Consider the following 27,543-nt stretch of genomic DNA (forward strand, 5'->3'; position numbering starts at 1 on the left):
GCTGGGGACCGGAACCCCAAGGACATTAGCTTCACTTTGGCTTTTTGTTGGTTACCTTGTCCTCACTCCTGCCCTCAGTGGTAAGTATTTAACTAACTGCATATAGAATATTAAACCTCAGAACCGCCACAGATGCAAATAATTCTTTGGCCATAAAACACACTTGCTATTTACAACATCCGGACAACTTTTTTTTTTTTTTTTTTTTTTTGCATTTATTTATTTTTGAGAGAAAGAGAGAGAGAGAGAGAGCACGAGTTGGGGAGAAGCAGAGAGAGGGGAAGACACAGAATCCGAAGCAGGCTCTAGACTCTGAGCTGTCAGCACAGAGCCCGACATGGGGCTCAAACCCGTGAACCGTAAGATCATGACCTGAGCCGAAGTCAGACGCTTAACCCACTGAGCCACCCAGGCGCCCCAACATCCGGACACTTGTTAAGCCATCTTCCCATTCATTGCTGTAATCCTTGTGCCACTTCCTTTTCCCAGCTAGAAAATTACGGTACTTTTCTCGGCATAGCTGAGATCAGGAAATACCCAGCGCTCATTCTTGCTCTCTCAAAGATCCCTGGCCTACACAAGAATGGGAAAATTCGAAATACAAAGTGGCTGGCTCACGGGTTAAGGGCCTTATTGTTCGCTGTTACCACCGGCTGACCCACTTGTGCGAGGCCTGGCTGGCACTTGGCAGGACGTCAGCCCGGGACTGGGGCTGCTCTCTTGACTGTCTCCGGCAAGCCCACAGGACAAGAGCAGTCCCTGGGGAGCAGGAAGCTCCTGCCCGTCCGTCCGTCCGTCCGCAGCACTTGGCAGCTTTCAGCACACATTCCTGTGTATTATTTCATCTGAGCCTCGCCCAAGGCCTAAAGCTGTCATGGGAAGGGCTGGGCCAGGACAGAGAAGAGCAGTCTGAGCAGCCACCAGGGCTTTGCTGCTGGGCTGCTTGTTGGCTCGGGGGCTGTCACCTCAGGGCCCTAGGAAGTGGGAAGAGGAGTTGTCTATTGCTGCGGGAGGCAAGAGATAGCAGTGGGGCTGGGTGACGGGGCCAGAGGCTCCCAAGCCCCCAGTGTGACAGTCTCCTGAGGGCCCTGGTACATTCCTAACGCTTCGGGGGACAGCCGGGCTGCGCAGGCACTCAGGGTCTGAAGGCAGCTCCCATTACTGAGGATATGCTAGGTGCCAGGAGCTTACATTATTATTGTTTTAATTTTTTAACATTTTTTAAGTTTATCTCTTTATTTTTGAGAGAGAGAGAGAGAGAACACACACAAAGGGGGGAGGGACTGGGAGAGAGGGAGACACAGAATCTGAAACAGACTCCAGGCTCCGAGCTGTCAGCACAAAGCCCAACGCAGGGCTCGAGCTCACGAACCTGGAGAGCATGACCTGAGCCGAAGTTGGACGCTTAACCGACTGAGCCACCCAGGCGCCCCTGCATTATTATTATTATTATTTTAACCTAAACTCAAAATAATTCCGTAAGAGATGCTTTTCTTTTCCCCACTTTATAGACAAGGAAACTGAGTCACAGAGGTCCTGAATAAGTGTCACAAGGTCCTACTGGTAGGCAGTGGTAGAGCCAGGATTCGAATTCGATTCTGACTTGAAAGCCCGACTCCTAACCACTGCATGGTAGTTGATGGTGGAGACCATCTCAGGTCCTCCGGCCTTCTTATTACACCAAGGAGGAGACTGAAGGGGAGAGAAGCTTCTTGTTAATGAGGCAGCCAAGTGGTGCAGAGACAACACCTCAGTTTAGACCTGGGCTCTGCTTTCTGCAGGTAGATTGGATAAGCCACTTTAGCTTCTCTGATCCTCCATTTACTCATCTGTAAAATGGGGGTGGTGACACCTCCCCCATTGAATTGTCATCAGCCTGAAGAAAGGATATGGTTGAGATCCGCAGCCCACCATCGGGCAAATAGTAGGCGCTCAGTAACCGGCTTTGGCATTAGGGTCAGGGCCGAGGGTAGAACCTGTAACACCCTGTCAGTGGGAGAGGCTGGGATTGATCGCTCCCCTCCACACGGGGACTTGGGGGAGCCCTGGCTGGTGCTGCTGGCCAGAGCTTGGGGCGGGGGCGCTCGGGAAACCTTGTTAAGCTGTGTCTGATCTGTAGTTTCCTGTGGCTGGAGCCTGACTCAGACAGTCACCTGGTTCCTGAGTCGGCGCTGGGGCAGTGCCTGTTTCTGTTAGGCAGGAAAATGGGGGCTGGGAAGACAGGAAATAGTGGGAAGGATCTGTAGGCCCAGGGGGAGAGGGGCATTGACCCAACGTGGCCGGGGAGGGACCGCAGCTGGTGCCTGGGAGGGAGAGTAGGTTTGGGAGTTAGGGCAACTGGGTTCAGATCTTGACTTTTATGAGCTGTGGACCTAGGCCCGGTCACTTCATCTCTGGTCCTCCGTTTCCTCATCTCTATAATGAAGATGGCACCGCTTCCCTTGGACGGTGGTGGCAGGGTGGGTGAGTGGGTGGGCAATACTGTGCCTGTCGCAGAGATGCTCACCGAACAGCCATTCTGTCCCCCCCACCCCCACCCGCCGCCATCTGCCGTCTGGTGGTGTCCCAGATCTGCCGGCAGGCTCTGAAGTTCCTGACGCAGATCCGGGCCCAGCCCCTCATCAACCTGCAGCTGGTGAATGCGTCGCTGTACGAGCATGTGGAGCAGATGCGCCTCGTCCGGAGGAGACGGGAGCAGCTGAAGCTTCTGGGGGATTACCTGGGCCTGTGCCGAAGTGGGGCCCTGAAGGAGCTGAGCAAGAGGTGAGCATCCCGGACACACACACACACACACACACACACACACACACATGCAGCTAGTGCCCGCCCAAGACGCCCCCTTAGGAAAAATGCCAGGGCCGAGCAGAAATCACCTTCCCACTAGGTTGGGGAAATTGCCGCAAGCTTTGGGAGTGGTTTTTATTTGTTCATGTATTCATTCATTTACTCATTCATCTAACAGTTATTTACTGAGAACATACCAAGTGCTCAGCACTGAGCCAGCTTTGTGAGCTCCACACTGAGCAAGGTAGACCCGGGTCCTACCCTCTCACGGGGAAGGCAGATGAGTAAGCCTAGAGCTACAACAGCCTAGAGGGAGCTAGAAGGGAGGCAGGACGCCTGGAAGTACAGAGGTGAGCCCTCTAATCCGGAGTGGAGGAGGGCAGAGCCGGGAAGACTTCCTGGAGGAATGTACATATAAGATGAGCCTTGGAGAATGAGTCAGAGTTAGAAAGGGGAAGACTCAGGAAAGAGTGTTACAGATGGAAGGAACGGTGCGCTCAGGCCCTGAATGAAGGCCCCATACGAGGGAAGAACAGACAAAGCTCCGGGGCATGCAAGGAGGGAAGGGGGCATGTTGTGAGAAGGCTGGGCAGTGTTGTCCTGGCACCCCCCCCCCCCCCCAGTCTCCCATTCGTGGCTGTTCTGCTGCCGTCCGGCATGGCATCCCTCCCAGAATCCTCAGAAGAGGGCAAGGTTAGGGTGGGACCCTCAGGATGCCCTTGAAGAAGCTTCTGGGCCCCCAGCACTCGGGGGCCTGCTTAGGATTGAGAGGTGATGCTGTGCTTGAGTATGAGCTTGGGGCCTTCCTGTGCCCATCGTGAACGCCTCCTAGCCCAGGCTGCGGCCTTCTTGGGGCTGTGCTGGTGGGGGAGCTGGTGCCTACTGTCCAGTTGGGCTTTGTTGCTGGGTTTCTGGGGACTTGGAGTCACAAGTTTCTGGGCTCACAGTCCCCCTCCTCCCCGCCCCCAGCCACAGTTCCGCACTGGGCTGGCCCAGAGACCACCTCTCTGATAGGTTGCAGCTCCTTGGTCCTGGCTACTGATCTCCCAGGGCCAATCCTGCCTGGCTGCTTGGAGCCTGGGCAGTGCCAGTACAGACCTCTGGGGATCTCAAGGAGCGAGCTGCTGCAGGGGAGAGGCTGGCTCCTCATAGGCTCCCAGAGCAGCCAGCTGAGCCCTGGTCTCCACAGGACCAGAAAGCCCCCTGGGTGCCACCATGAGGGACCCTAGCAGGCTGCCTCCCAGGGAGGCCTTGCCTGTCTCAATCATCAGCTGGGTGCCTGGGTCTTCACTCACTGCCCTCCTTTCTGAGATTCTAGGCCTCAGGGCTCCAGAGAACCTGCCCTCCAGACCCCCTGACCAGGGTGGTGAAATCTCCCTGTCGTCACCCTCCCCAGTCAAGGGGATCTTCCACAGACCTGAGCAGACCAGGTGCCTGCAGGGTGCGTCCCAGTCACTGGCCTCGCCTGTCTGCACCCTGCTCAGATTGTTTGGTCATCGGCCTTACTGACCTGTCTGGGCTGACCTGCTGGGCGGCCTGCCTCTTTCTCTCTGGCCTTGTTGTTCCCATCCTTGGGTAGCAGCACCGCATACCTACTGTGCAGCCTACCAGCCTTCAAGAGAGCAAGGCCACACCAATAGAAGCAACGTGGGGCAGGGGAAAGAGCTCAGGAGCAGACTCTGCCCGGCCTCAGACTTGCTGTATGACTCAGAGAGGTTGCTTCACTTCTCTGAGCCTCATCCTTCTTGTTTATAAAATGGGCCAGTAATCCCTGTGCTCATGCGACCTTCTGGAGTTGTGGTGAGGGCCCCGTGAGCGACTCAGAGTCTGGGGAAGGGCACAGGCAGACAGACGGCCCGGGGTCAGCATGGCTTGTGCTGTGAGGGAAAGCGCCTGGCCCCAGCCTTGTGAAAGCCAAAGGGCCAAGAAAGTTCCCAGAGAGGGGATGACATCTGAGCTGAGGATTTGTAGTGTTCTGCTCTTTAAAAAAAAAAAAAAAAAAAAAAAAAAAAAAATATATATATATATATATATATGTGTGTGTGTGTGTGTGTGTATATATTATATATAATATATATATATATTATATATATAATATATATATGTATATATTTCTTTACAAAGTTGGTCAGTACTCAAACAGTATAAAAGAATTAAGCAGGAAGTTGGGATCACTCCTCCAATCCCACCGCAGTCAGTACCGTTAGGCTCTGCTTCCAGAGCTCTGTCCTTACACGCAGGAAAAGAGTTGCCTCAACGCAAACAGCATGTACATAGTGAACTGGGATTTTGCAAAAGAACCAAGGAGAAGAAAGGGGGAGGGATGGCCTAGGTTTCCTGGCTTAAGGGGGCCTGTGATGTGGAGAAGGGCGGGAGTGTGGCTCACTGGGACCCGTGAGGGGCTCCGTGCAGCTGGATTGCAGGTGCAGGGGCCAGACCCCGAAGGTCCTGGGCACCACACCAGATTTGGATTTATCTGCTCTGGGGTTTAGAAAAGGCCAGCTTGGCAGCAGTGGGGCGCAGGGGCTGGCGCAGTAATTAGCCCAGGGAGGTGTGGAGGCCTGGCCTGGGTCCGCCAGAGTGGAGGCTGAGGACCCGAATGGTTGAGAAGGAAGGGCAGGTCTCGAGTGTGAGTAAAGTCAGGGAAGAGTTCCCCTTCGCTAGCGGCAGCCCTCCGGCTGGGCTGGGCGCTCTGAGAGAAAGGCATCCTCCGATGGGGGATGGGCCTGGACGCATCTCCAGGGGCCAGAGAAGCCCCAGGGCACCTTCCCCGCCCTTGGGAAGGAGCCATCACAGAAACGCCCTGGAGGGGTGGGGAGAGGAGGTTCCTGAGTTCAGAGGAGTCCCCCAGCCTGGGCCTGGAACCCAGCTGTGCCAGCCTTCCCCGCGCCCTTTCCTACCCCATCACTGCTTGCAGGAGTGAAGGGGCAACCTTGCCTCTGTCTTCCAGTGTCCTCCGGAGAGCCCTGTGGATCTCTCTGACCCCTTCCCAGGCAGTCCTCCTCACACCGGAAGAGGACAGAGAGGGGTCTCCTGATTGTGGCGTGGAAAACAGAGGCCCAGAGTGGCTCTGGGGTGTGGATTTCTCTCCTGACGGCCAGGATGAGCAGTGGCGTCTCACCCCCGGGCCAGCGCTTTGTCCCCTCTGGCTCGGGACTGAGCGTTGTGGAGAAATCACTTGCAAGCCTCACGGAGAGTGTGACGGGCCCAGGGCACAGTGGCTTGCAAGGAAGGCCTTGGGCCTGGCTGGTCCCTGGGGCTTCCATGATGGTGGACAGAGGGCAGATAACAGAGATGACTCTCCATCCAGATCAGCCCCACCCTTCCTGCTAGCTCAGGGATAGTCTGCACGCCCCCCGCCCCCGCCCCCTGCATTTTCCTGGTGATGAATGGCAGCTTGCTGTTCCCAGAAAACTGGAAGTTTACTGGAGAAACCAGCTTGGTGAACGGAGCAGGTGGCCGGCAGTGTCCCCACCCCTGTGGCTGCTTGATGGGACTTGTCATCTCTGCCCCACATGGGGTTCCCCCAGACCACACCTGAGGCCATAGTGTGGAACATGGCAAAGCCCCCACTCCAGACGCCCCAGGGCCTGGCACCCTCCCGCCCCCAGATGTCCTGGGCATCCTGGGGCAAGTTTGTAAGCTTTCCTTAGGCTTGGAGCATTTTCCCCAACCCCAGTACCCACACAGGCGCACACGGCAAAGCCAGGCGGGGGTTCTCCAGGGGGGTTTCTGCAGGTGTTTCCTATCCTTCCCTCAGGATGTAACCCCTAGGATCTCTGCCATTGGTAGGTGGAAAGTAGACCTGTCCTTGTCCTCTGTCTCCCCCACACCCCACCCCACCGTGAAATGGGACCCTGCTGTACTTAGGCCACGTCTCAGTGCCTCTCACGCAGCACTGAAACCGGATGCTTGACTGCCTGTCCCTCAGCTAGACCAGGGGCCACAGGAGGGCACGGACCACGTCCTATGCATTTCTGTCCTCAGCACTGTCCCTGCTTTGTAATGGTGGCAATCATGACCACAGCTGACACCCACAGGCCTTCGCCGGGTGGGTAAGGATGTGAGCTCGGGAGCCAGGCTGCTGCGTTCAAGCTCCAGCTTTGCCACACACAAGCTGCGTGACCACAGGCATGTTGTTTAACCTCTCTGTGCCTCCATTTCGTCGTCTTCTCAAAGTGGGGATTCGGGTAGTAGCAACCTCACAGGATTACTGTGAGGCTAAAACAGGTTAATGGACATAAGATGTGGTAGCTTTCCTCCTCCTCCTCCTCCTCCTCCTCCTCCTCCTCATTAGTGACATTTTTTAATCCCTTCAAATTGTTTTGAAAAACATTTCTGCTTTATTGAAGTGTAAGTGACAAAATTATAAGATGTTTATTTTTTTTTTTATTTTTTTTTTAACGTTTATTTATTTTGGAGACAGAGAGAGACAGAGCATGAGAGGGGGAGGGGCAGAGAGAGAGGGAGACACAGAATCTGAAGCTCCAGGCTCTGAGCTGTCAGCACAGAGCCCGACACGGGGCTCGCACCCACGGACCCCGAGATCATGACCTGAGCCGAAGTCGGGCGCTTAACCGACTGAGCCACCCAGGCGCCCCTATAAGATGTTTAAAGCGTACGTCACGATGCTGTGATACATGTATACGTTGCGACAGGACTCCTCCCCTCCGGGGAGGGATCCATCAGCTCATCCATCGGCTCGCTACATGTATACACGTGCACGTTTGGCGAGAGCATTTAAGTTGTACCGTCTTCGCAAATTTCAGTTACACAACACAGTGTTATCAACTGTGGCTGAGAATTACTCAGCGTTCACTGTGCCAAATGCTTTACATAAAGGAATCCTCAGAACAGCTCCACTGCTCAGGTGAGGAAACTTGAGGCTCGGCGAGGTTAAGTGATCTGCCCAAGGTCACCTGGAAGACCAAGTCCCCAACCCAGGCGGCCGACTGTGCTCTTAGGCACCGCCCTGGCCAGGTGTTCACACCCGGTGAGCAGCTGAAGGAATGAAAACAAACACGGGTTGGCCCGGATCATGGAAACCCTTATAAGGAACCTCTTATGTTTTCTTTGAAGGCTCGGCCACAGGAATTACCTCTTGGAGTCTCCCCACAAGTACAGTGTCGCTGACCTCCAGCAGGTGAGAACGCCCTTCCCGGCCCCCAGACCCCTCTAGAGAGCCCTCATTCATGGGAAATCAGCAAGGAGGACGGGGGAGGGAGGCTGCAGCTTTTCGGTACCTCAGGCTCCGCGTCTTGCTTGTCCCACGCTCCCGGGGCGATGACTGAGCGCCAGCCCCCCGCTGTAAGCAGGCACTCCAGCAAAGCCCAGGTCACAGGGGTGACAGCTGGGGACATTCCTTTCCTCGAGGGAGGGTACTGCGGATTGGGGTCTCGTCTGTCAAGCCCGTTATCCCCAGCGACCTCTGCGTACGGGGCTGCTGGACACCTGCGTTGCTCGGCCTGACTCAGGGAGTCTCTTCGGGCCAAGTGCGAAGAAACCTCCCTTGGGGTCGGAAATCTTCAGGCAGGGGGCCAGGAGCAGCAGCGGGCCACCTTTTACACATGGCCTCAGTCTCAGCACAGCTGCCCGAAAGGCCTGGCGGCCTGACCTTGCCCTCCACAGATCGCGGACGGGGCGTACGAAGGGTTCCTCGATGCCCTGATCGGATTCGCCTCCCAGCACGTCTACCACTGCGACCTGTGCACCCAGCGTGGCTTCATCTGCCAGATCTGCCACCACCACGACATCATCTTCCCCTTTGAGTTTGACACCACCGTCAGGTATGCGGGACACCCAGCCGCCCCCCCCCCCCCCAGTCCCCCAGCTGGCCCCAGCGTGCCAGAGAGGCAGGCCCGGCACCATTGTGCAGCAGCACACTGAACGCCCCCCGGCTGTGCCAGTGCCACGGGGCGGTGAGGTTGTCTAGAACAGCCGACGCCCTGGGCAGTCACGGCCAGCCCCAGTCCAGCTCCGGGGACAAGAGAGCCCTCACGGGGCCCTACCCTAGACCAGGGAAGCTGTCTTCCTAGAGAAGAGGTGACTTGCTGCCTCTTTGAGTGAGGGTCTCGGTGTTGTCATCTACAGACGGACCGAGGAGGGACTGAATGAGTCACTGCCCTGGAGTGGTGGCACAGGCCGGGCACAAAGTGGGCGCCTGGCGGCTGGTGCCTGCCTGGCTCTCTGCTGCGGTAATCATCGTTCCTATCCCGTTACCGCTCCTGATCAGAGGCCTCTAAGTGGAAAGAGTCACCCACCAAACCTCCATTCCGGCCCACACGGGAGTGGAAAACTGAACGGGTGGGAGCATCCATTTTCAGTAGGCGTCTCCTGGCCCAGATTCAACCCCTGGGCTCAGCTTTTTAAACCGCAGAGTGTTTTCGACGTGGGCAAGAAATCATCCCCTAAGTCTCTAGCGGCCTCTCTGGAACGTGAATTAGAATCGAGAGCGTCCGTGCCTGTGGTGTGACACGGGGGTGAGCACTGTCTCCAGGCAGCGATCTGGCAGGGGGGACGCGGCGCGGCGCGTCTTGGGGTCCTGAGCGGAACCGCACCCCGCCACGGGTGCTGGTCGGGATGCCGGCCGCCCCCCGGCCCCCTGGCACCAGCAGCGCTCGCGGCTCTCCCCAGGTGCGGCGAGTGCAAGACCGTCTTCCACCAGAGCTGCCAGGCCGTGGTGAAGGGGGGCTGTCCCCGCTGTGCCCGCCGGCGCAAGTACCAAGAACGGAGCGCTCTCCTCTAAGCCGCTGTGCTGTCCCCGGCCGGAGACTGCGGGGCAGCGGCTCACGGCCAGCCCGGCCGTCTGTGGCATCAGCCTGCATACTCTCGAGGTATCACAGCCGTGTCCCCTGTCGGGAGGACCCAGATGCGACCGGAGCATGAGCCTACCAGACGAAGCCCTCGAGGATGTCCCCCAGTCCCTCTACCACCCGTCTGCTCCACAAGGTGGGGACGCCATCAGATGCCCCCCCCGTCCCAGGGGAAGCGGGGAGGGGAGCTTTGCACTAACCAGGCCCCAGCTCACCTCACAGACACGGCACCTCCATCAGGGCTCTTCAAACACTGTGGAAACCACACTTGGGCACGTGCTCAATTCCACATTCCGGATTCAAAAAAGGTCTAGTTTTTTAAGGCGGGTTTTTTCCCTTCATATTTCAATAGAAAATATTTTTTTATTCTTGACCCTACACAAGTCACCCGAGAAATCCAGACATTCTCATGCGGAGCAAACACGTGGGAACATTTGGCCTGCGGGCCAAAGGCGGGTGGCTGGGCGGGCAGGCCGCCGCTGGGCCAGAGCCTGTCGGCTCTACGGGTGCCTTTCCTTCACCCGCGCCCGACACTGCTGCCCACGGCTCGAATACGACGTGCCAAACCGCCCAGGGGCTGTCGGGGTCGGTCCCGATGACCACCCTCTTCCTCTCCCTCGCCTCTTTTCGCCCTGCCCTGCCCTCCTCACCTGAAAAGCCCGTCACCTCTCTCCGCGCCAGAGCCCCCTGGCTCCGCCATAGCCCGGGCTCTCGGTCCCCGCGGGAGAAGGGAGTGACTCGGAACCAGCACTGTGAGCACTTTGAGCCCTCGCTTGGTCCAGGGCCAGGTCATCATCTTGCCCACCCCTCAGCCCCGTGCCCTCCTCACCTACTGCGGACCCAAAGCCAGACGGGCGGGCTGATGCAGACACACTCTCAGGGGGACACCCCCCGCCCCCCACCGCCTGACTGACCCCTGCTGGGACAGAGGAAGGCGGGGCCCACAGAGAGGACAGTGAGCCCAGGCCAGCCTTGGGCACCGTGGAGCGGTGACCACTGTCCTCCCAGGAAGAGTGCCAGCCGTGCTGCGGCGATGTGTGGGGGCGGCCGCCTCGTGGGAGGGATGCCTAGCCTCAGTTTACAAAGCCATGAATTCACAAAGCTTTGCTGGACTGGCCCGGAGGGGGCGCCGCCAGAGACTAGAGAATTTCCCCGGAGCACGATTGCCTTTTGAAGGGGTGTGGGGCAGAGTGCGAGCCTGGAATGGTTTTCAAAGTGATGTTTAGACCCTGTGGTTTGGGAGCGATTCCCCTGCTGCCTTCCCCCATCTCTCCTGGACCCATCGTCCCCCTGGCCCCCAGGCCTGGGCCCTCTGGCCGTCCTGTCAGCTCTCGGCTTGGATTGGGGGCCTCAGGTGGAGACTGCCTTTCACTGTCAAGAGATGAATCTACTCCCACCTCTCCCCTGGGGTGATTCGGCTGCTGAGTCACCTGCCCAGCCCTGTGGAGCTGGATAAGTTGTGCAATAGGAGAGAGGAGGTGGTAGGCAGGTGGGGGAGGGGGCTGCCACACAGCCTGTCTGTCCCCTGTCACGGAAACAGTACGCACCTATGCCCGGCACACCAAAGCCTCCTAAATGGGGAAGCGGATCCCTATCCTCAGCCCGCACCCCCACAGCCAGCACTAATGCCCCACCGCAGACCCAGCGCGGCCGGCCAGAGCCGCAGATGCCCCAGATCCCCCAAGTGGCCCAGAGCCGGCCTGGGACAGCAGGTGGTGCCGCCCAGGCCGGGCCTCATCTCAGGCCCGTGAGAACAGTGTGCGCACCAGAAGGTGCCCTAGGAGGCAACAGGAGTGAGGCCCCAGAGGAGCTCGCTTAGGCTGTGTGGGGCCTGTGCCCCACCCCCCACCTCCTCCCCCTCCACCCCCACCGGGGACTAGCAGCATTAACTACAACTCACCCTCTCCCCAGTACCAGAAAGCTGCTGATGCTTCCGGATGAGTTGACTCTTACCCTCTCACCTCCAATGGAAAGCTGATGTGAACCTCAGTGGTGCCCACACTATTTTTAAAACGCCATTTTATGCAATAAACTGTTTTCTAGTGAGGCGCGCTGGCCCCGAACGGCGCTTTGCAATGTACTGAAGGAACTGCTGCTGTGTGATTTTTGAATGATTTTGCAGTAAAGACCTGATCTTTCTCACCTCTGGTCTCGCTTCTGAATCCCGACGCTGCCAGTGGTTGGGAGGAAACCACCAGCCATCCTGCCGTCTGATGCCCCCGCCCCCACCGACTCTCATTAGTCCCTGGGCACACAGGAGGCCTGGAGAGGGGTGGCCGGCGGTAAACATTGTGCACCAGAAGTGGGCATGCAGGGGAGGAGGGGTGACCGTGTTCAGTCTGTCCCCCTCCCACTAGGAGTCAGAGTCTGTGGCAGGGAGAGGGGGGTAGCATCTCAGGGCCTTTGGGTAGATTTACCCACCTACACCGATGGCTGAAATGCCACCACAACGGCTTCTTCCCTGTGCCTGTCCACCGATCCCCGACACTGGAACGTGAGAAATCTCGGGACCGTGTCCCACTGGGTTATCCAAAGCCAGAGAAGGGGCTCAGGGAGGGAAGGCTGAGGAGGGCCAGAATCAGGGCTCATGGCTTTTAGGGCTCCAAGGGGACTTTACTTGGCTGCTCCCTTCCTCTGAAGTTCCAGGAAAAGCCCACCACTGCCCATCGTAAGGACAGAAGAAGGAAACACGCGTTCCAGGGAAATCAGGTTGCAGGAAAGTGGGACTGAAACACATTTGGCCCTAAGGTTTCTGGTCCTTGAAGACACCTTTCAGCCCGTGAGAGAGCATCTTCTGTGTATCCTCTGAGCCCCAGCTTCCCTCCAGGGCCTCAAGCCCCTCCAGGGTTGTAGGGGGCAGGCTCTGAAAACACAAAAGGAACTGGGTTCGAGCGCTGGGGACCAAGGCCAGGGGCATGTGGCCTGGGTGCTACCCTGCCTTTGGTCTCAGTGCCTCCACCCTCAGCAAGGTGCCTCTGAGGACGTTTGTGTCTCCCTTCCCCCTCTGCCTAAAGAAGAATGGGGGCTTTGGAGACCTCAATCACACCCCAAAGAGGAGGACAGCTCATCTGATAATAAAAATAACGTCAATAGCTCTGTGCATCCTTCCGATACTACTGTGAGACTACTACTGAATTGTATGTACTTCGTACGTCTCATTCAATCTTCCTAAAGATCCTGTGAAGTAGGTGTTGTCCCAAGTTCATGGGAAAGAAAAGATGCTGAGGTGAGCGAGTCCACTTCCAGGACACCCTAATGGACAGCTTGGAGGGTGGCCCTCTTCCAGTGGAGGATCCAGGAGGCAGGGGGATGGAACCACGCAGCGGGAGGGAAATCTGGCCCCTCCAGAAGGAGTTGAGGAAGCTCCCTCCCTCCCCCCGTCATGCCACCCTCCTGGCCCTGCAGCTTCCACGTCGTTGGAGATAGCCAGGTGTGGCCCGGGATCCCAGGGGGTGCAGGGGGGAGGGTGGCGTCTGAGCTCCTAGGGCGCTGGCCCGGCCCAGAGGGGACAGGAAGCCGGGACACCGGGGATTGTCTCTAGCAGCCGCAGCCCAACCTCAGCCCGGGAGGAAGTTCTGCCCGGCGCTCTCGGCTGGTGCCTCCCTCGCTGTATTGTTGAACAGGAAACCGGGCTGCGCGGGAGCTGGGCGGTGGAGGAGGGAGCGCCGGCCGCCGAAAGCACGCGTGCCTGCCGGGACAAGTGGAGGCGAAGCCGGTGATCGGACGCCCCAAGGTGCCAGGGCCGGGCCGGGCGGGGGTTGCTGAGCCGGGGTTGGGGGAGCGCGGTGCGGCAGGTGGCGGGTCCTCACCCGGGAGCGCCGCGCGCGCCTGCTCCCCTTTCACCGGGCGCTGGGGAGGGAGCCGCGCGGGCCCGGGAGCAGGGCCGCGCGGGGCGGATGTCCCCCGCGCAGAGCGGAGATCCGAAGGGCTGCCCTCCGTCCGGGGACAGGCGGGGCCCGAGTCCAGGCCCCGGCGCCGCTGTGGCTCGCGTCGCCCGGGCAGTGCACGAAAAGCACCTCCTGGCGACGGGTCAGTCCTGAAGTTCCAGGGATCCTACCGGCTCCTCTGGCTCCCCCAGAGTTGGGGAAGGAGAGGAGACTCGGGTCCCCTCCCCACCCAGCCCGAGCCCCTGCGCTCCGGTGGGGATCTCTGCGGTGGGAACTCCAGGCCCGGCCGAGCTGCGCCCGGAAAGGGCCCGGGGAGGGCGGAGGTGGGTCCGAAGCGAGTGGTGCGTGCAGTCGGGCTGGAAAGGGCTTGTAGTGGTGATTCGGGGTGCATACGGCTTCGGTTGTAACCCTGGGCGAGACAACGAACCGGGGTCGAGCTGTCCCAGAGCAGCGCGCCCGCGGGACGCAGAGGCTGGAGGACAACAAATCCCACTCCCACGGCGGGAGGCTCAGGGGTGGGACCCTACCCACCTTGGGCTCCGCTGACGACCCCGCAGGGCCCCTTCAGTCGCAGCCCCTACAGCGCCCTCCCTCCCTTCGCCTTCTCTTGCTGTGCGTCCCACTCCCGGTGTCCCCCACCCGCCCAGACACACTCATTCAGGGTCCTCCTGGCCCCTCCGAGATACGGCTGCTGCTGCGTTGGGGATTGGGGGCAGCCCTCCTGAGCATCCCTCTCCTTCTTTGCTCCCCCTGCCAGCTCCTGATCCCGGAGGTCGTTCCTGCTTAGCCCTTGGAAGCCCCGCCCTTGGAAAGAGATGGCAGGGGCCTGATCTGCATCCATCCGCGGACTCCGCGGGTCCTGCCCATGGGCCCGCAGAGACCTGCCCTGCCAACGTGAGTGAGAGGCGGGGGTCCAGGGGAAGGTGACGGGAAGGGGTGTCCTCCCTGGGGGTTGTTGGCTTAGCTACAGGCAGTTCACTGTAACTTCAGGGCCCAAGAGTGCAACCCTTTCCCCAACACGGGGAGCTGGAGAAAGTAGTGAAGACCGCTCTGTGCCCCTGGCCAGACCCTGCACCCCCACCCCCCCACCCCCGTCAGACCCTGTTCCTTGGGTTCCTCAGCCTCAGCAAGCCACCGAGCTCCCCAGCTGCTGGTCCCAGGACACCTCTATGGGGCGGGAGATGGGATCAGTGCAAAGGCTTGGAGGGACCAGCCACTTATGGAAGAGGGTACCGACTCATCTCTTTGATGGAGAGACAGGCGGATTTACAGTTAGGCTCGGACTCCCAACACCACATCAAGCGCCAAGCTAAGCTGGCGTGGAGGGCGGTGGGTTGTGGCAATCACTCCGGGAGAGCTTTGGGGAGGACGCCGCAGGGGTAGTCACTGTCACAAAGTGCATTCTCTAGGGGCTACTCTCCTGGGGCAATGTGGAGATCACAGGGCTGGTGGGTAGGCCGCGAGGGCCGAGCCTCACTCGGGAGGTGGAGGTGGGAGCTGGAGAACAGGGGGCGGTGCAGGACGGTCTGGGCGGGCCAGGCGCCGGGTTCACGTCCGCAGCCAAGCCGCTGGGGAAGGAAAGAGAAACCGAGAGAACCGGTTCTCCGGCCTTGGCAGTCCGGTCCCTTAGCCAAGGCCCTTGGACTACGCGAGGCAGGGGCATTCCCCGGGATAGAGCGGTGCCGGGGTGGTTCCCAGAGCCCCGCGCCTCAACCCTGATTCCGCGGGCCGGGGGCGCGGGAGCCTGGAGGGAAGAGGCTCCAGGCACGCGGATTTCCTGAAGGCTGGAGACGTCTGGGGCGGGACAGGCAGGGCAGGGGGCGGGGCGAGGGGAGTGGCGGCGGGGGTGGGTGGGTAGAGAACGGGCTGTTCTTCCCACTTCACAGACCTGTAAACCGAGGCCCAGTCAACTTTTAGGCAAATGTGGTGACTTTATCGCGGTCAATCACCCCAGCTCTTTGGGTCAAGGCTTCCTTGGCTGTAAAGCTGGACCAATATTACCCACAATTTCTCCACCAAGGGATCGAACCGGGATCAAATCTCGTAATCAATGCCACGGGATGAAGGCATTGTCAGAATGAAGGTATTGTCATAATTCCATGAGTGAGTGTAAGAATGAGAACCTTGGAGATTACTTTATCCAAGTCCCCCATTTTTGAGCTAGGAAATTAACGCACACAAGGAATGCAGCACTGGGACTCGAACCCAGGTCTTCTGTCTCTCTGGTGCGGTGCGCTTCCCGGCTCGGTGGCCCTGACCTCCGCGCCCCTCCTCCTTGTCACTCACAGGGAAACGCCAGGGCCGCGATGGCGGCGGACGTCGAGGGGGACGTGTACGTGCTGGTGGAGCATCCCTTCGAGTACACGGGCAAGGACGGGCGCCGCGTGGCCATCCAGCCCAACGAGCGCTACAGGCTGCTGCGCCGAAGCACGGAGCACTGGTGGCACGTGCGGCGCGAGCCCGGCGGCCGCCCCTTCTACCTGCCCGCGCAGTACGTGCGCGAGCTGCCGGCGCTCGGGGACCCGGCCGCCACCCCCACGCCACCCGCGCTCCGCCCGGGGCCCGTCGCCCCGGAACCGCTCGCCTACGACTACCGCTTCGTGAGCGCGCCGGTGTCCGCGGGCCCCGACGGCACGCCCGCCGAGCCCCGGGGCCGCGTGGGCTCCCTGTGCGGCCCCGCGCGGCGCGGCGCCGCCACCCAGCGCAGCAGCCTGGCGCCGGGCCTGCCCACCTGCTTGTACACGCGGCCCGCAGCGCCGGTGCGGCCCGCCCAGTCCCTGGACGACCTGGCGCGCGCCGCCGTCGCGCCCCCTGCCGGCCTCCTCGGGAGCGCGGGCAGCTTCAAGGCCTGCAGCGTGGCGGGCTCCTGGGTGTGCCCGCGACCCCTGGCACGCAGCGACTCCGAGAACGTCTACGAGGTCGTCCAGGACGTGCGCGGCCCGCCACGGGAGGAGCGCCCGCAGCAGGTACGGGGAGCGGGGTGGCGGGCCGGGGTGCTGCGCCGCTCCGGGCCCGGACTCGAGGAGACCCCCTCGGCTTAGCGTCCGGCTCGACGGGGCGGCAGTCACCGCCGAGCCTCACTTTTCAAAACCACGGAAAGAGAAGGGTGCAGGCTCCCGGTCACTTATGGGCAATTCCGAAATGCCAAAGCTCCCTGGAGTCCAAAGGTTTCCCGTAACTCAGTTGGTGGTAAAAAATTTGATTTGAACCGATGTCAAGCTGTGGGTGGTCTTCATTTATTACATTTAGTTTTACTACGCAAGTGCAGATGAACCGGATTACAGTGTACTGCTGCAAGCCTTGCTGGCAGGTGTGTGCGCCGTATTACCTTTCTAAAATCCACAACATTCCGAAACGCGCCCGGATATGGAGTTGTGGACCTGCAGGCCACTCCACCTGCCTCTTCTTCCTCAGAGGAGCTTAGGGGTCAGATGAGATAGTGGATGTGGAAGTCAGGGATCTGCTTCCTTTTTTGGCTTCTTCCGATATTTCAGTTCCCCCTTTAAAAAAAAAAAAAAAAAGACAATTTTTGATTTGTTTGTTTCAGGAAGTGGTCCAGTGATAGTGTGTTTTTTTTCGTTTCAGAACCCAGTTGTTAATTTAGGAAATCGAAAATAGAGCACGTTTTAAAAACACTTTTACATCCTCAGAATCCTTCGGATGACCCTGACATTTTCAACTTTAGGAACTTTTTGGGTCGGTGGTTGGGGAGATGTGGAGGGAGGATGCACAGACCCCCTTTTTGACATCTGCCTTTTGACAGCTGGGTAATTATGGGCAGTTCATTTCCTCTCAGAGGGTCTCGATTTGTCCTTTGGCCCAAAGAGGGGTGGAAAGTGGGGATGGATGATCCCTAAACCTTGTAAGTCTCTGATTTCTTTCTTTGTACTTGATGTAATGTATTTGTTGTCAACATTGATGCCTGGCTCATGCCAGGACTGAGTGTGGGATGCCCAGAGGAAGGAAGCACCTTCCCGGGCTGGGAACTCCTGGGTCTCCCCTCCGCCCATCTGGTTACAGTGCAAAGAGCTCAGGATTTGAAGCTTAGAGAGACTGGAATTTGACCCTGCTGGGTCACCTGCCAGCTGCAGAGGAGTCACTTAACTCCCCAGCCCCAGTGTCCTCGTGTGTAAACGCAGGACAAAACCTAAGGATTAGTGTTGTGAGCCTTCAACGTGGTGAAGCATGGAAACGCTTGGCACGTAGTAGGCGCTCCACCGAGGCTGGCCGGGGTCGCATTCGGTATCCTGGTCTGCGCCAGCTTTGCTCCCGTTTCTGCAAGGAGCAGCCCTCCCCCTTGTGGTCATGACGGGGAATAGCAACCGGCGCGTGGGGACGAGGATGGGGACTCCGCCCAGAAGGAACCAGAGGGGTAGGGGGGTGGGAAATAATGTGTCCGGCCGTCTCTGCTGGCCAGTTGGCCCCCTTCTCTGGGACAGATGGCTGGATACCAGTGCTCTTTACCCCGGCGTCCCTCCGCTTCCCGGACAGGCTCTCGGAGGTGCATTCCAGGACCTTTCCACATCCCCTGTCCAGCTTGCCCCTCTTTCTTTCCGCACAGTATAGTGGTGTGTCGGCGGCGGGGGACACAGATGATGGAGAGAGGGTTGGTGCTCGCACAGGGAAGAACTGGGGCGTCTGCCAGAGACCCGGGTATTGGTGGAAATGCTCTGCCCGGTCCCACTTCTGGCCCTAATGAATGCACTGTATGGCCTCAACAAGAGGCTTAGTACCTCTGGTCTGGTTTCCTCCCCGTGTAATGGGTATGATCTCACACTTCCTGTGACCCTGCTTTATTCCAGTGTCAGCTGTGGGCCTCCCTGACACCCCAGCCCCTACACACTCCTGGCGTGGGGAGCTGCCTGTCTCCTGGGAAAGAAACCCCATTCTGTGTTTAGTTACTCAAGGGAGCATTTAGAGAAGGAATTTCCTGAATGGTGAGCCTGCCTGTTTCTTCTTGGAGGAGGCAGGAGAGGCAGCTCCTACCTTTCCCCTTCATTCACTCATTAACTAAGCATGAGGTGACCTTGCACTTGCCGGGCATCTGGTGAGGCAGAGTCCCAGGCCTGGAGGGCCACCATCTGGGTCAGGAGCCTGGCAAGAGGGGACAGATGCCTCAGGCCAGCATGGCCCAGGCCATCTGAGATAAAAAGGACACCCAGTGTGCTGCGGTGCACAGGCATGGGTGCAGGTGTGAGATGGGGCACCCCTGGGGCCTTACAGCCCCCACCCTGCGCTGCTGGGGCTCTGGTGGGGAGTGGGTGGCGCCTGGGGGGCGGGGCCTCATGGCCCTCGCCAGGAATTCAGACGTCACGTCACCGTGCAGCTACCTACCGGGAGACTCTCAGCAGAGAAGGGAGTGGGGTTCAGAAAGGACCCCCTTGGCTGGAACTTTAAGAGTGGCAGAGGACTTTCATGGTCTCCCAGGCATGCGGTGATGACAGGAGAGGTTCAGGAAGTAGATTTCGAGGGAGCTAGTGGCTGATGGGCTGAGGAGGGCGGGAGAGAAGTCAGGCTGAGTCCCAGCCTCCCAGTGTGCGCAGACAGTGGTCTGTTTATGGCGGGGACACTGGGAAGGCGTGGGAGGAGTCCTGGAGCTGCCCAGCATGTGGTGTGGCGATGTGGGGGGCGAGGGAGCATGTGGACCGGGGGGCCACAGCCCTGGGCCCACCACATTTGGGTGACTAGGGGAGGGAAGAGGAGGAAGTGGAAAACACAGTCAGGGAACAAGGAGGAGAAGCAGGAGAGTGCTGGTCCAGACACCGAGAGGTGTCCAGAAGGAAGGGGAAGTTAGATAAAGGCCATCGAACATTTATCAGAAGTGGTGACCTCAAGGTCAGCAGCCCCTTTATCAGGAGCTGGCCAAGGGGTTACCAAAAGCAGAAGGCAGAGGTCTGAGGGTGCAGGGCCGAGTGGAGACCGCTCAGAAGCATGGCAGGGAAGGGAGAGGCGCCGTGTGGCCAGAGGCATGTGGAGGTCGAGAGGGGGGAGGCTCCCCAAATCTGAGTGAGTGGGCAGCAGCCAGAGGAGCTGGTTGACGAGACGGGATCCCAGGACACAGGTGTGAGGGTGATGCCCAGGGCAGACGGGGAGGGACCCACTCCCTCCGAGGCAAGGGCCAAGGATGTGAGGATGGAGGGGACACAGGGTCAGGCTCATCGGGGACCGGGGAGCCTTGGACAAGGGGAGAGGGTGGCGTGGGTGTGGGACAATTGGCAGAGGCGGGGACCCTCAGAAGAGAGAAGCCTCCACGCCCACCGTGTGGCGTTTCACGGCCTTGTCATCCACCACGCGCCGGTGGATGGTCAAAGTGCGCTGGTCAAAGCTCTGGACACTGGGGACACAAAGCATGGTGGCGCATGACGTGATCCTGCGCCACAGGGGCTAGTGGTCCCGTGGGCTCTCACTCAAAGGCTCCCACTCCCAGCAGCTCTGAAGGCAGGCCTGCATGCAAGGGCGCCCCCCTGTGCCAGAGTGCAGAGGTTCAGAGAAGTTGAGTGGCTGGCTGAAAGTCACCCAGGCGGGAGGTGGCTGAGCCGGAGTCAGTTCCCGTACCTCCTGACGCTGAACCCCACCCTGGTTACCAGGCTCAGTCTCAGGCAGGTGGCCTGCAGGCCGTAGCCAGCCTGTTCCCCTCTACTCTACTCCCTCCCTCGCTGAGGAGGGGCTTTGGAGCCTGGGGAAGCCAGGTGAGGAGGGGCCTCTGAGACTCCTCCCCTGCTGAGTCCATTTCTGGGTGCAGTCACCATCCCCAGTCACCATCCCCGGTCACCATCCCCGCCCCCCCCCCCCCCCCCCCCCCCGGGGCCTCAGGCCAGCCCTCTGGACTGGAGCCCGCCCCTGCTGCCCAGGCATTGGCCACTGGGAGGAAAGAGTTACAGCCGGGGCCTCTGCAAGGGGCCCGGCCGGTGCCCCACCTGAGCAGGCGGCCTGGACTGGAAGGAGCCCCGGGGCCTTGGCTCCCTGTCCTCTGCAGAGAACTGTGAGTGACTGTTCATCGTTGCACAGGGGGCGGGGGCGGGCCGTGGCAGTTGCCCACTTTCTCCCCTTCTTCCCTGACCTCCCCCCTCCCCGGTCTTCTCCTGTACCCCTGCTGAAACTCACCTGCCCGATGACTCGCCCGGAGGCGCCCCTGCCTCCTCTCCGGATCCCAGGCCTGGCACCCACTCCATGGGATAGACTCTGAGGGCAGCCCCGGGGCAGCTGTGACTGAGGCCTCGGACAAACCCACCTGGGTCCCCTTTGGGTGGGGACCAGCCAGGGGCCCTCTAGAAAGGGGGGTGCTGGTAAGAGCAGGGGAGCTGAGGCCAAGGGGAGGGTCTCCGGAGTCCTTCCTCCTCCCAGCCACTGTCTTTCTCACCTCCCCAGGCGGCCCAGCTGGTTTCTTCATCCCTGGGCTGACCTTTCCTCCCCATGACTCACCTTCAGCCCCAGGCGGACCCTGGAACCCCACTGCCCAGCTTCTGACCTGACCCATGAAAGAGCAGCTCCGTGGGTAGCCCCCCTCCCATCCTCACCCCACATTCCTGGCCACCAGGACTCCTCCCCAGCCACCCACCGCTCCCAAGGCAACCTCCCACCCTACAGGCCCCGTGTCAGCCCCTGGGTGATCTCCCCTGAGCCTGGGCCCCATTCCTCACCTCTCAGTCTCTGGTTCCCCTCAGCACCCCTGGTCTCCTGAGACAGGCCCACCTGCCTCCCCACTTCCTTCCTGAGCCCCAGCAGCCGGCCTCTTTCTCCGTCTATTTTCTCCACCCTTCCTGGAGCTGTGTTCAGTAGTGGGAAGGACCAGGTGGTTGGTTATGAATGCCAACCCCGATGGCTGCTCAGTGCCCCGTTCCCGGCAGGGGAGAGCCCATCAAGCCCGGGCTCAGCTGATCAGAACGTGGTCGGGGTTCCAGACTAGAGTGTCAGGGGACAGTTGATGTTTGTTGGCGTTGAGGGAATTAGGGCTGCCAGGACGGGGTCCGAGGGACATAGGGGTTCTTGCAAGGATTGTCCCTCGCTCTTGCCAAATTGAGGAAGGTCTGTGGTGCGCGGGGATTTCCAGAGCACCTGCTTAGGCACAGTGAGGCCTGCAGGGCCCTTGTGTCCAGGCTCTGGACTCCTATAGGTGCCGCCCTGCGTCCTCTCTTTCCCCTGGGTGGAGATCCACCATGAGGCATCAGGTGAGCAGGGCAGGGGTCTCCGTCCAGGCTTCCGTGTCTGTCCTGGGGGCTGGGCCGGTTTGGCCTGAGAGAGGAAGCCGGAAGAACCAAGAAAGGTGCCAGAAGGGGGCCTGCCTCCAGATCCCCCCCAGCCTCCTTCCTGCCTCATCTCCACAACTGGAGCGCTCCTGGAATTGTCTGAATTTATAAATTACTATCCCCCCCACCACCATAGAAATAGTTTAATATCCCTACAAATATTTGGCTAATGGGGGGGTGGTGGAATTTCAATCTAATGACTGTTAGCATTTTGGTTTCTTTCCATCCATTCTGCTTTGCTCTGTGTCTGAGAGTTTTACAGACCCAGGGCCTCACGGTGCGCTGACAGTGAGACGGTAACTTTTCACTCGCCGTGTCATTGATTCAGTAAATGGCAGGTGCTGGACTGGGCAGTGAGAGGCAAAGAAAAACAAGGCGTGGTCCCTGCCCTCAGGTAGTTTACTGTCTGGGAGGAGACCTTGGCAAGCGAACTGACAGTTACGATGTGGTGTGGATGCCGTGTGGAGCCCTCCTCCCCAGAGCCTCGCTAGCCAGAGGGAAATTTCTCTAGGATTGCCTCCTGGCCAAGGAAGGGAGACGGCAGGTGAATCCTAAAGGTTTCCACAAGTCAGCCTCTCCCGTGAAACCCTCTGCACCCGGTGCTTTGTCAGTGGCAGACTTTTTTTCTCATCAACCGTGATTTGGTCTTTTCAAGTTTTCCACCAGTTCTCGCTAATTTGGGCCATTTTATATTTTACTGGGAAAGCATTCGTTTTTTACTGGGTTTGAAAAATCTCCACTTTTAATTTTATTTAAGGGTTTCTTTGTGACCAAGTCAATGACTTTTCTAAGAGTTTCATAGACCTGGAAAAATCGTATATTTTTTATTTAAGGGACGTAAGGTCCCCTATGTATCAAACCAAGCTGATTGATTATATTAGTCAAACTTGCATTTCCTTTGTATACTTCTTTTTGTTTATTCTTTTACTCCAGTTCCATTAGAGATTTATTAAATCTCCCACTCAAATTTTCTCTATAAAGTTCTTCTTGTATTTTTAGTAGGCTTGGTTTTTTATATTTAACTACAACACTGTTGGGAGCGCCCAGATTTTGACGGTTCTGTCATCACAGATTGTCCCTTTGTGTCGTTACCTGGTGCCCCTCTTTATCCCGCTTAGTGCTTTCAACCTGAAACCCCACCTTTCTTTTATGAATATGGCCACTCTTTCTATTTTATTCTATTTTCTTTTTTGCCCGTGTGATATCTCTCGGTATCCCTTTATTTTCAACATTATCCTTTTTTTTTTTTTAAGGTTTTCTTTTTAAGTAATCTCTACCCCCAACGTGGGGCTCAAACTCACAATCCTGAGATCAAGAGTCACGTGCTCTGGTGACTGAGCCAGCCAGGTGCCCCTCAACATTATCACGTTTTTAAGTGGATTTTTTCTATATATCCTGTCACTGTATTTTGAAACCCAAGCTGACTCTGTCTTTTGATGGGATAATGCAACCTTTCCACGTTTTGTCTGACAATGGGTACAAAGTACTTGATGGTTTATTTTAGGGAGAGGGGCAGAGAGAGGAGACACAGAATCCGAAGCAGCGGGCTCCAGGCTCCGAGCTGTCAGCACAGCGCCCGACGCGGGGCTCGAACTCACAAGCCGTGAGATCATGACCTGAGCGGAATTCGTAACAGACTGAGCCACCCAGGCCCCCTTCCCTGGGGTTCCTAACCAAACACTCCTTGGGTGTGCAGAGTGGGGATTCTTTTTCTCAGCACTCCCTTCTGGAACCCTGTCCATTTGCAGATAGCCTCGGGTCTGTTTTCAGCTTAGAGAAATCTATTTGTTGTAGGATTATCGTTTCCTTGACTTTTTCTTTTATTTGCAAGTTAGCTGTCTTGACTGGAACCTCCTGTTTTGTAGCTTTGCCTTCTTCATTTCTGTCTCTGTGTACGTTTGCCGCGAGCAATTTCTCCTGCTTTATCTTCCAGGTCACTACTTTGAGTCTGGAGGGTGACTATCCTCGCCTCCAATGAATAGTCCAGGGATATATTTTAAGTTCTAAAGTAGTCTTTTTTTCCTTTTGGGCTTTACTTGAATCTTCTTAAGAGTTCTATTTTGTTGTTGTCTAATTTGTCACTGTGTTTTCCAGCCCTTCTACCTTGCCGATAGCCTTGTTTTGTTTTTTTTTTTTTAAATCCGATAATATACTTTCTGGTTTTTAAAAATCAAAACGTTAAAAAGTATATAGTAAGGGGGCGCCTGGGTGGCTCAATCTGTTAGGCATCCAACTCTTGATTTCGGCTCAGGTCATATCTCACAGTTGGTGAGTTCGAGCCCCATCCTCGGGCTCTGTGCTGACAGCACTGAAACCTGTTTGGGTGTCTCTCTCTCTCTCCTCTGCCCCTCCTCTGCTCTCTCCCTCTCTCTCTCTCACCCCTGCTTCCATACCCTGTTCACCATCAGCTCAGAAGTCACCACGCTCATTAATCCTTTCTCTATTCTTTCACTGGTTCTTCAGACAAATACAAACTTGTAAGAATATGCATTTGATTACTTGATTTTCTGCCTCTCTCACATAAAGGTTGCATGCAATACGCACAATCCTATCTTGCTTATTTTTTGCCTTTTTGATTTGACACTGTATCTTGGAGATTGTGCACAGAGAGGGTCAGTCTCCTTCCTTCCAGCGGGGCAGGTTTTCCACCTTAGGGATGTATCACAATATATTTAACCAGTATACTGTTGACGGGCACTTGCATGGTTTCCCATCTTTTGCAACTGTGTGAACGACGCTAGAAGAAATAATCTTTCACACACATGCTGGTAAATTGAGGCTAAATCCCAGAAGTAGGATTGCTGGGTCGAAGGGTAAACAGGGGGTAGTTGTTACATTTTGCCAAGTTGCCGTCCCCACCTGTGGGGCTCATACATTCCCACCAGCACAAATGCGAGGGTCTGATTCCCCACGGCCTTGCCAACCAAGTCGCATCAAAATTTTGTTTTCTGCCAGTCTGATAGCAAAATGTAGGATCTTAAGATAGCTTAAATTTGCATTTCTCTTTGCAGTGAGGGTGAGCATCTTTACATAGATTTAAGGACTGTTTGTTTTTCTTTCTCTGTGAACCGTCTGTTCGTATCCTGTGCTCCTTTTTCTACTGAGTTGTTGGTCTTTTCCTTATTGGTTTCTAGGAGGTTTTGCTACACTAGGGAACACAGCTCTTTATCTCTTACCTGAGTTGTAATCTCCCTAAGGTTGTCTTTTGACTTTGCTAATGTTGTTTTTTGGCCACACAAATTACTTAAAGTACATTGATTTATTTTTCTAATTTTTTTAATGTTTATTTATTTTTGAGAGCGACAGAGACAGAATGCGAGTGGGTTGGGGCAGAGAGAGAGAGAGAGCGAGGCACAGAATCCGAAGCAGGCTCCAGGCTCCGAGCTGTCAGCACAGAGCCTGACGCGGGGCTCGAACCCACGAACCGTGAGATCATGACCTGGGCCAAAGTCGGACGCTCAACCGACTGAGCCACCCAGGCGCCCCACTTAAAGTACATACATGTGGTCAAATGTATAAATCATGTGCTTTATGGCTTTTAGATTTTGAGTCTCTATTACAAAGGTCTTTTTTTTTAAAAAAAAAAAAAAAAGAGAGGACCGGCGGGGGGAGGGCGGGGGGTGGGGGACAGAGAAAGAATCCCAAGCAGGCTCTGCACTGTCAGCACAGAGCCTGATGCAAGGCTCAAACCCACTAACCGTGAGATCATGACCTGAGCTGAAACCAAGAGTCAGATGCTTAAGCGACCGAGCCAACCAGACGCCTTTACAAAAGTCTTTTTTAAATATAGAATGTTGCTCGTGTTTTCCTGTTTGAGTATTTTTATGGTTTCACTTTTAAAAAAAATAATTTTTTAATGTTTTATTTTATTTTTGAGAGACAGAGAGAGACAGCGTGAGTGGGGGAGGAGCAGAGAGAGAGGGAGCCACAGAACCCGAAGCAGGCTCCAGGCTCTGAGATGTCCGCACAGAGCCCGTCGCAGGGCTTGAACCCACAAACTGTGAGATCGTGACCTGAGCCGAAGTCCGAATCCTAACCCACTGAGCCACCCAGGCGCCCCAGTGGTTTCACTTGTTACATCTAAATCTTGGATCCTCCGGGGGTATATTTGAGCGGACAGAGTAAGATGTAGACCCACCTTTAATTATCTCCTTCTGGGTGGCCATCCAGTTGTCCTGTCACTTCTGACTGACAAGTGACAAGTTCCTCTTCCCACCATGACTTGTGATCGGTCTCTAGCACGTCCCGTCCCGTCCGGACCCGCTATATTAAGGCGGTGGGTTGTGTTGTGTTTGCTCTGCCTCTCTCCAGCCTCTGGCTTGTCAGAGGAGTGGGGTTTATGGGTCTTTGCTCGCAGTGCTGGGGTGGAGCCCTTGGAGCTTGGAGCGGAGGAGTGATGGTCTCTGGGGGCTGGGCAGGCCCCTGCTAAGACACCATCAGGAGCTCTCCCTGCTCCCTCCCTGCCTTCCCGGCCTCCCCAACCTTGTGGGCAGAGAGTGCCTAGCTTACCTGTTTGGCTCCCTGTCAGCTCCTGGGGGTCACCTTGCCTTCCCTCTGGGGGCCCATGGTGGGCCTGGTCTGCCCCGGGGTCTCCTGGGTTCCCGGGCCAGCCAGCCCTGCCCACCAGCTGGCACAGCCCCTTCATAGAGCGTAGCAGTCGGGGGAGAAAGGGGAGAAGCAGGACATGTTTAAGCTGCCGTATTTCCAGAATTCCTGGCACCGGAGCTGCATCATAAAGGGAGAGATATTACAACCGAGGGTAGGGGGAGAGTTGGAAGGGCCAGTCCTTCTGGGTAAGAAACAGGGAACACCTCATAAAGTTGTAACACTGAGAACGCACAATAGCAAAAAAGGTTGAGGGAGATGCTTTTCCCCTTTTCCTTATGAAGATTTTCAAATAGGCAAAGAAGCATAAAGAATATTAAAACGAATGTAATTATACCCATTACTAGATTTGACGATTGCTGCTTGCCAAGTTTGTTCTTTTGTGTGTGTGTGTGCCAAGAAATAATAAATTCCAGACTTTATCGCATCTCATCCCTAAAAAATTCAGCATCTATTTCTTAAAAATGTTTTTCTCCACAATCACAATACCATTACCATTGTTATATCTGACAAAATTAACATTAGTTCCTTACATATCATCTAAGACCCAGGCCATACTCACAGCTCCTTCATTGTCCTAAAACAAATCTCTCACAGCCAGTTTAAAAAAAAAAAATTTTTTTTTAATGTTTATTTATTTCTGAGACAGAGGGAGACAGAGCATGAGTAGGGGAGGGGCAGAGAGAGGGAGACACAGAATCCGAAGCAGGCTCCAGGCTCCTAGCTGTCAGCACAGAGCCCGATGCGGGGCTCGAACTCACAGACTGCGAGATCATGACCTGAGCCGAAGCCGGATGCTCAACCGACTGAGCCACCCAGGCGCCCCACAGCCAGTTTGTTTGAACCAGGATCGGCTCAAGGGCCATGCGTTCCATTTGACTGTCCCGTCCCTCTCTTCCTGCCCTGACACAGAGACTAGACCAATTCCCCGCAGGACATCTACTCTAGATCTGAATGTTTGCTTCCTCCCGGTGGTGTTCCTCGAATCCCTGTGCTACCGGAGGACTGGTAGGTGTGAAAGGCTTAGCAGGTCAGGTCACCGGGCTCGGTGACTCCAGGTCTCTGCTTGAGCAACCAAGATGATGCCAAGATGGGAAGAAGGAGGAGGAAGAAGGTGAACTTGGTTTGGGACGTGTGGCTTTTGAGGCATACCGAGGACACCCAGGGGGGCAGTTGGGTCTGCGCTCCTGGAGGCGGGTTGCGGGTTGT

At 56.9% G+C, this 27,543-nt stretch overlaps 2 protein-coding genes across 8 annotated transcripts in view; both read left to right on the forward strand.

Moving 5' to 3' along the window:
- The window catches only part of PLEKHM1 (pleckstrin homology and RUN domain containing M1), a 48,098-nt gene extending 36,360 nt beyond the window's left edge, over window positions 1-11,738 (forward strand). For 2 of the 5 annotated variants that reach the window (XM_053892486.1, XM_053892485.1), the window contains 2 exons: window positions 2,570-2,763; window positions 5,735-6,256. In XM_053892486.1, the coding sequence (XP_053748461.1) occupies window positions 2,570-2,763; window positions 5,735-6,128 (588 nt within the window). In that variant the 3' untranslated portion in view covers window positions 6,129-6,256. Of the gene's footprint in view, window positions 1-2,569; window positions 2,764-5,734; window positions 7,071-7,863; window positions 7,928-8,383; window positions 8,571-9,417 lie in introns of those variants that run through there. The other 3 variants (XM_053892488.1, XM_053892489.1, XM_053892487.1) reach the window with 3 other exon arrangements.
- Window positions 11,739-12,667: 929 nt separating this feature from the next.
- The window catches only part of ARHGAP27 (Rho GTPase activating protein 27), a 31,615-nt gene continuing 16,739 nt past the window's right edge, over window positions 12,668-27,543 (forward strand). Inside the window, exons 1-3 of one of the 3 annotated variants that reach the window (XM_053892491.1) lie at window positions 12,668-13,329; window positions 14,241-14,377; window positions 15,772-16,449. In XM_053892491.1, coding sequence (XP_053748466.1) covers window positions 15,790-16,449 — 660 coding nt within the window. In that variant the 5' untranslated portion in view covers window positions 12,668-13,329; window positions 14,241-14,377; window positions 15,772-15,789. Of the gene's footprint in view, window positions 13,330-14,240; window positions 14,378-15,771; window positions 16,450-20,334; window positions 20,466-27,543 lie in introns of those variants that run through there. The other 2 variants (XM_053892490.1, XM_053892493.1) reach the window with 2 other exon arrangements.

Source organism: Panthera pardus, unplaced genomic scaffold (assembly GCF_024362965.1).
Source record: "Panthera pardus isolate Hobbes unplaced genomic scaffold, ASM2436296v1 HiC_scaffold_3, whole genome shotgun sequence".
NCBI lineage: Eukaryota > Metazoa > Chordata > Mammalia > Carnivora > Felidae > Panthera > Panthera pardus.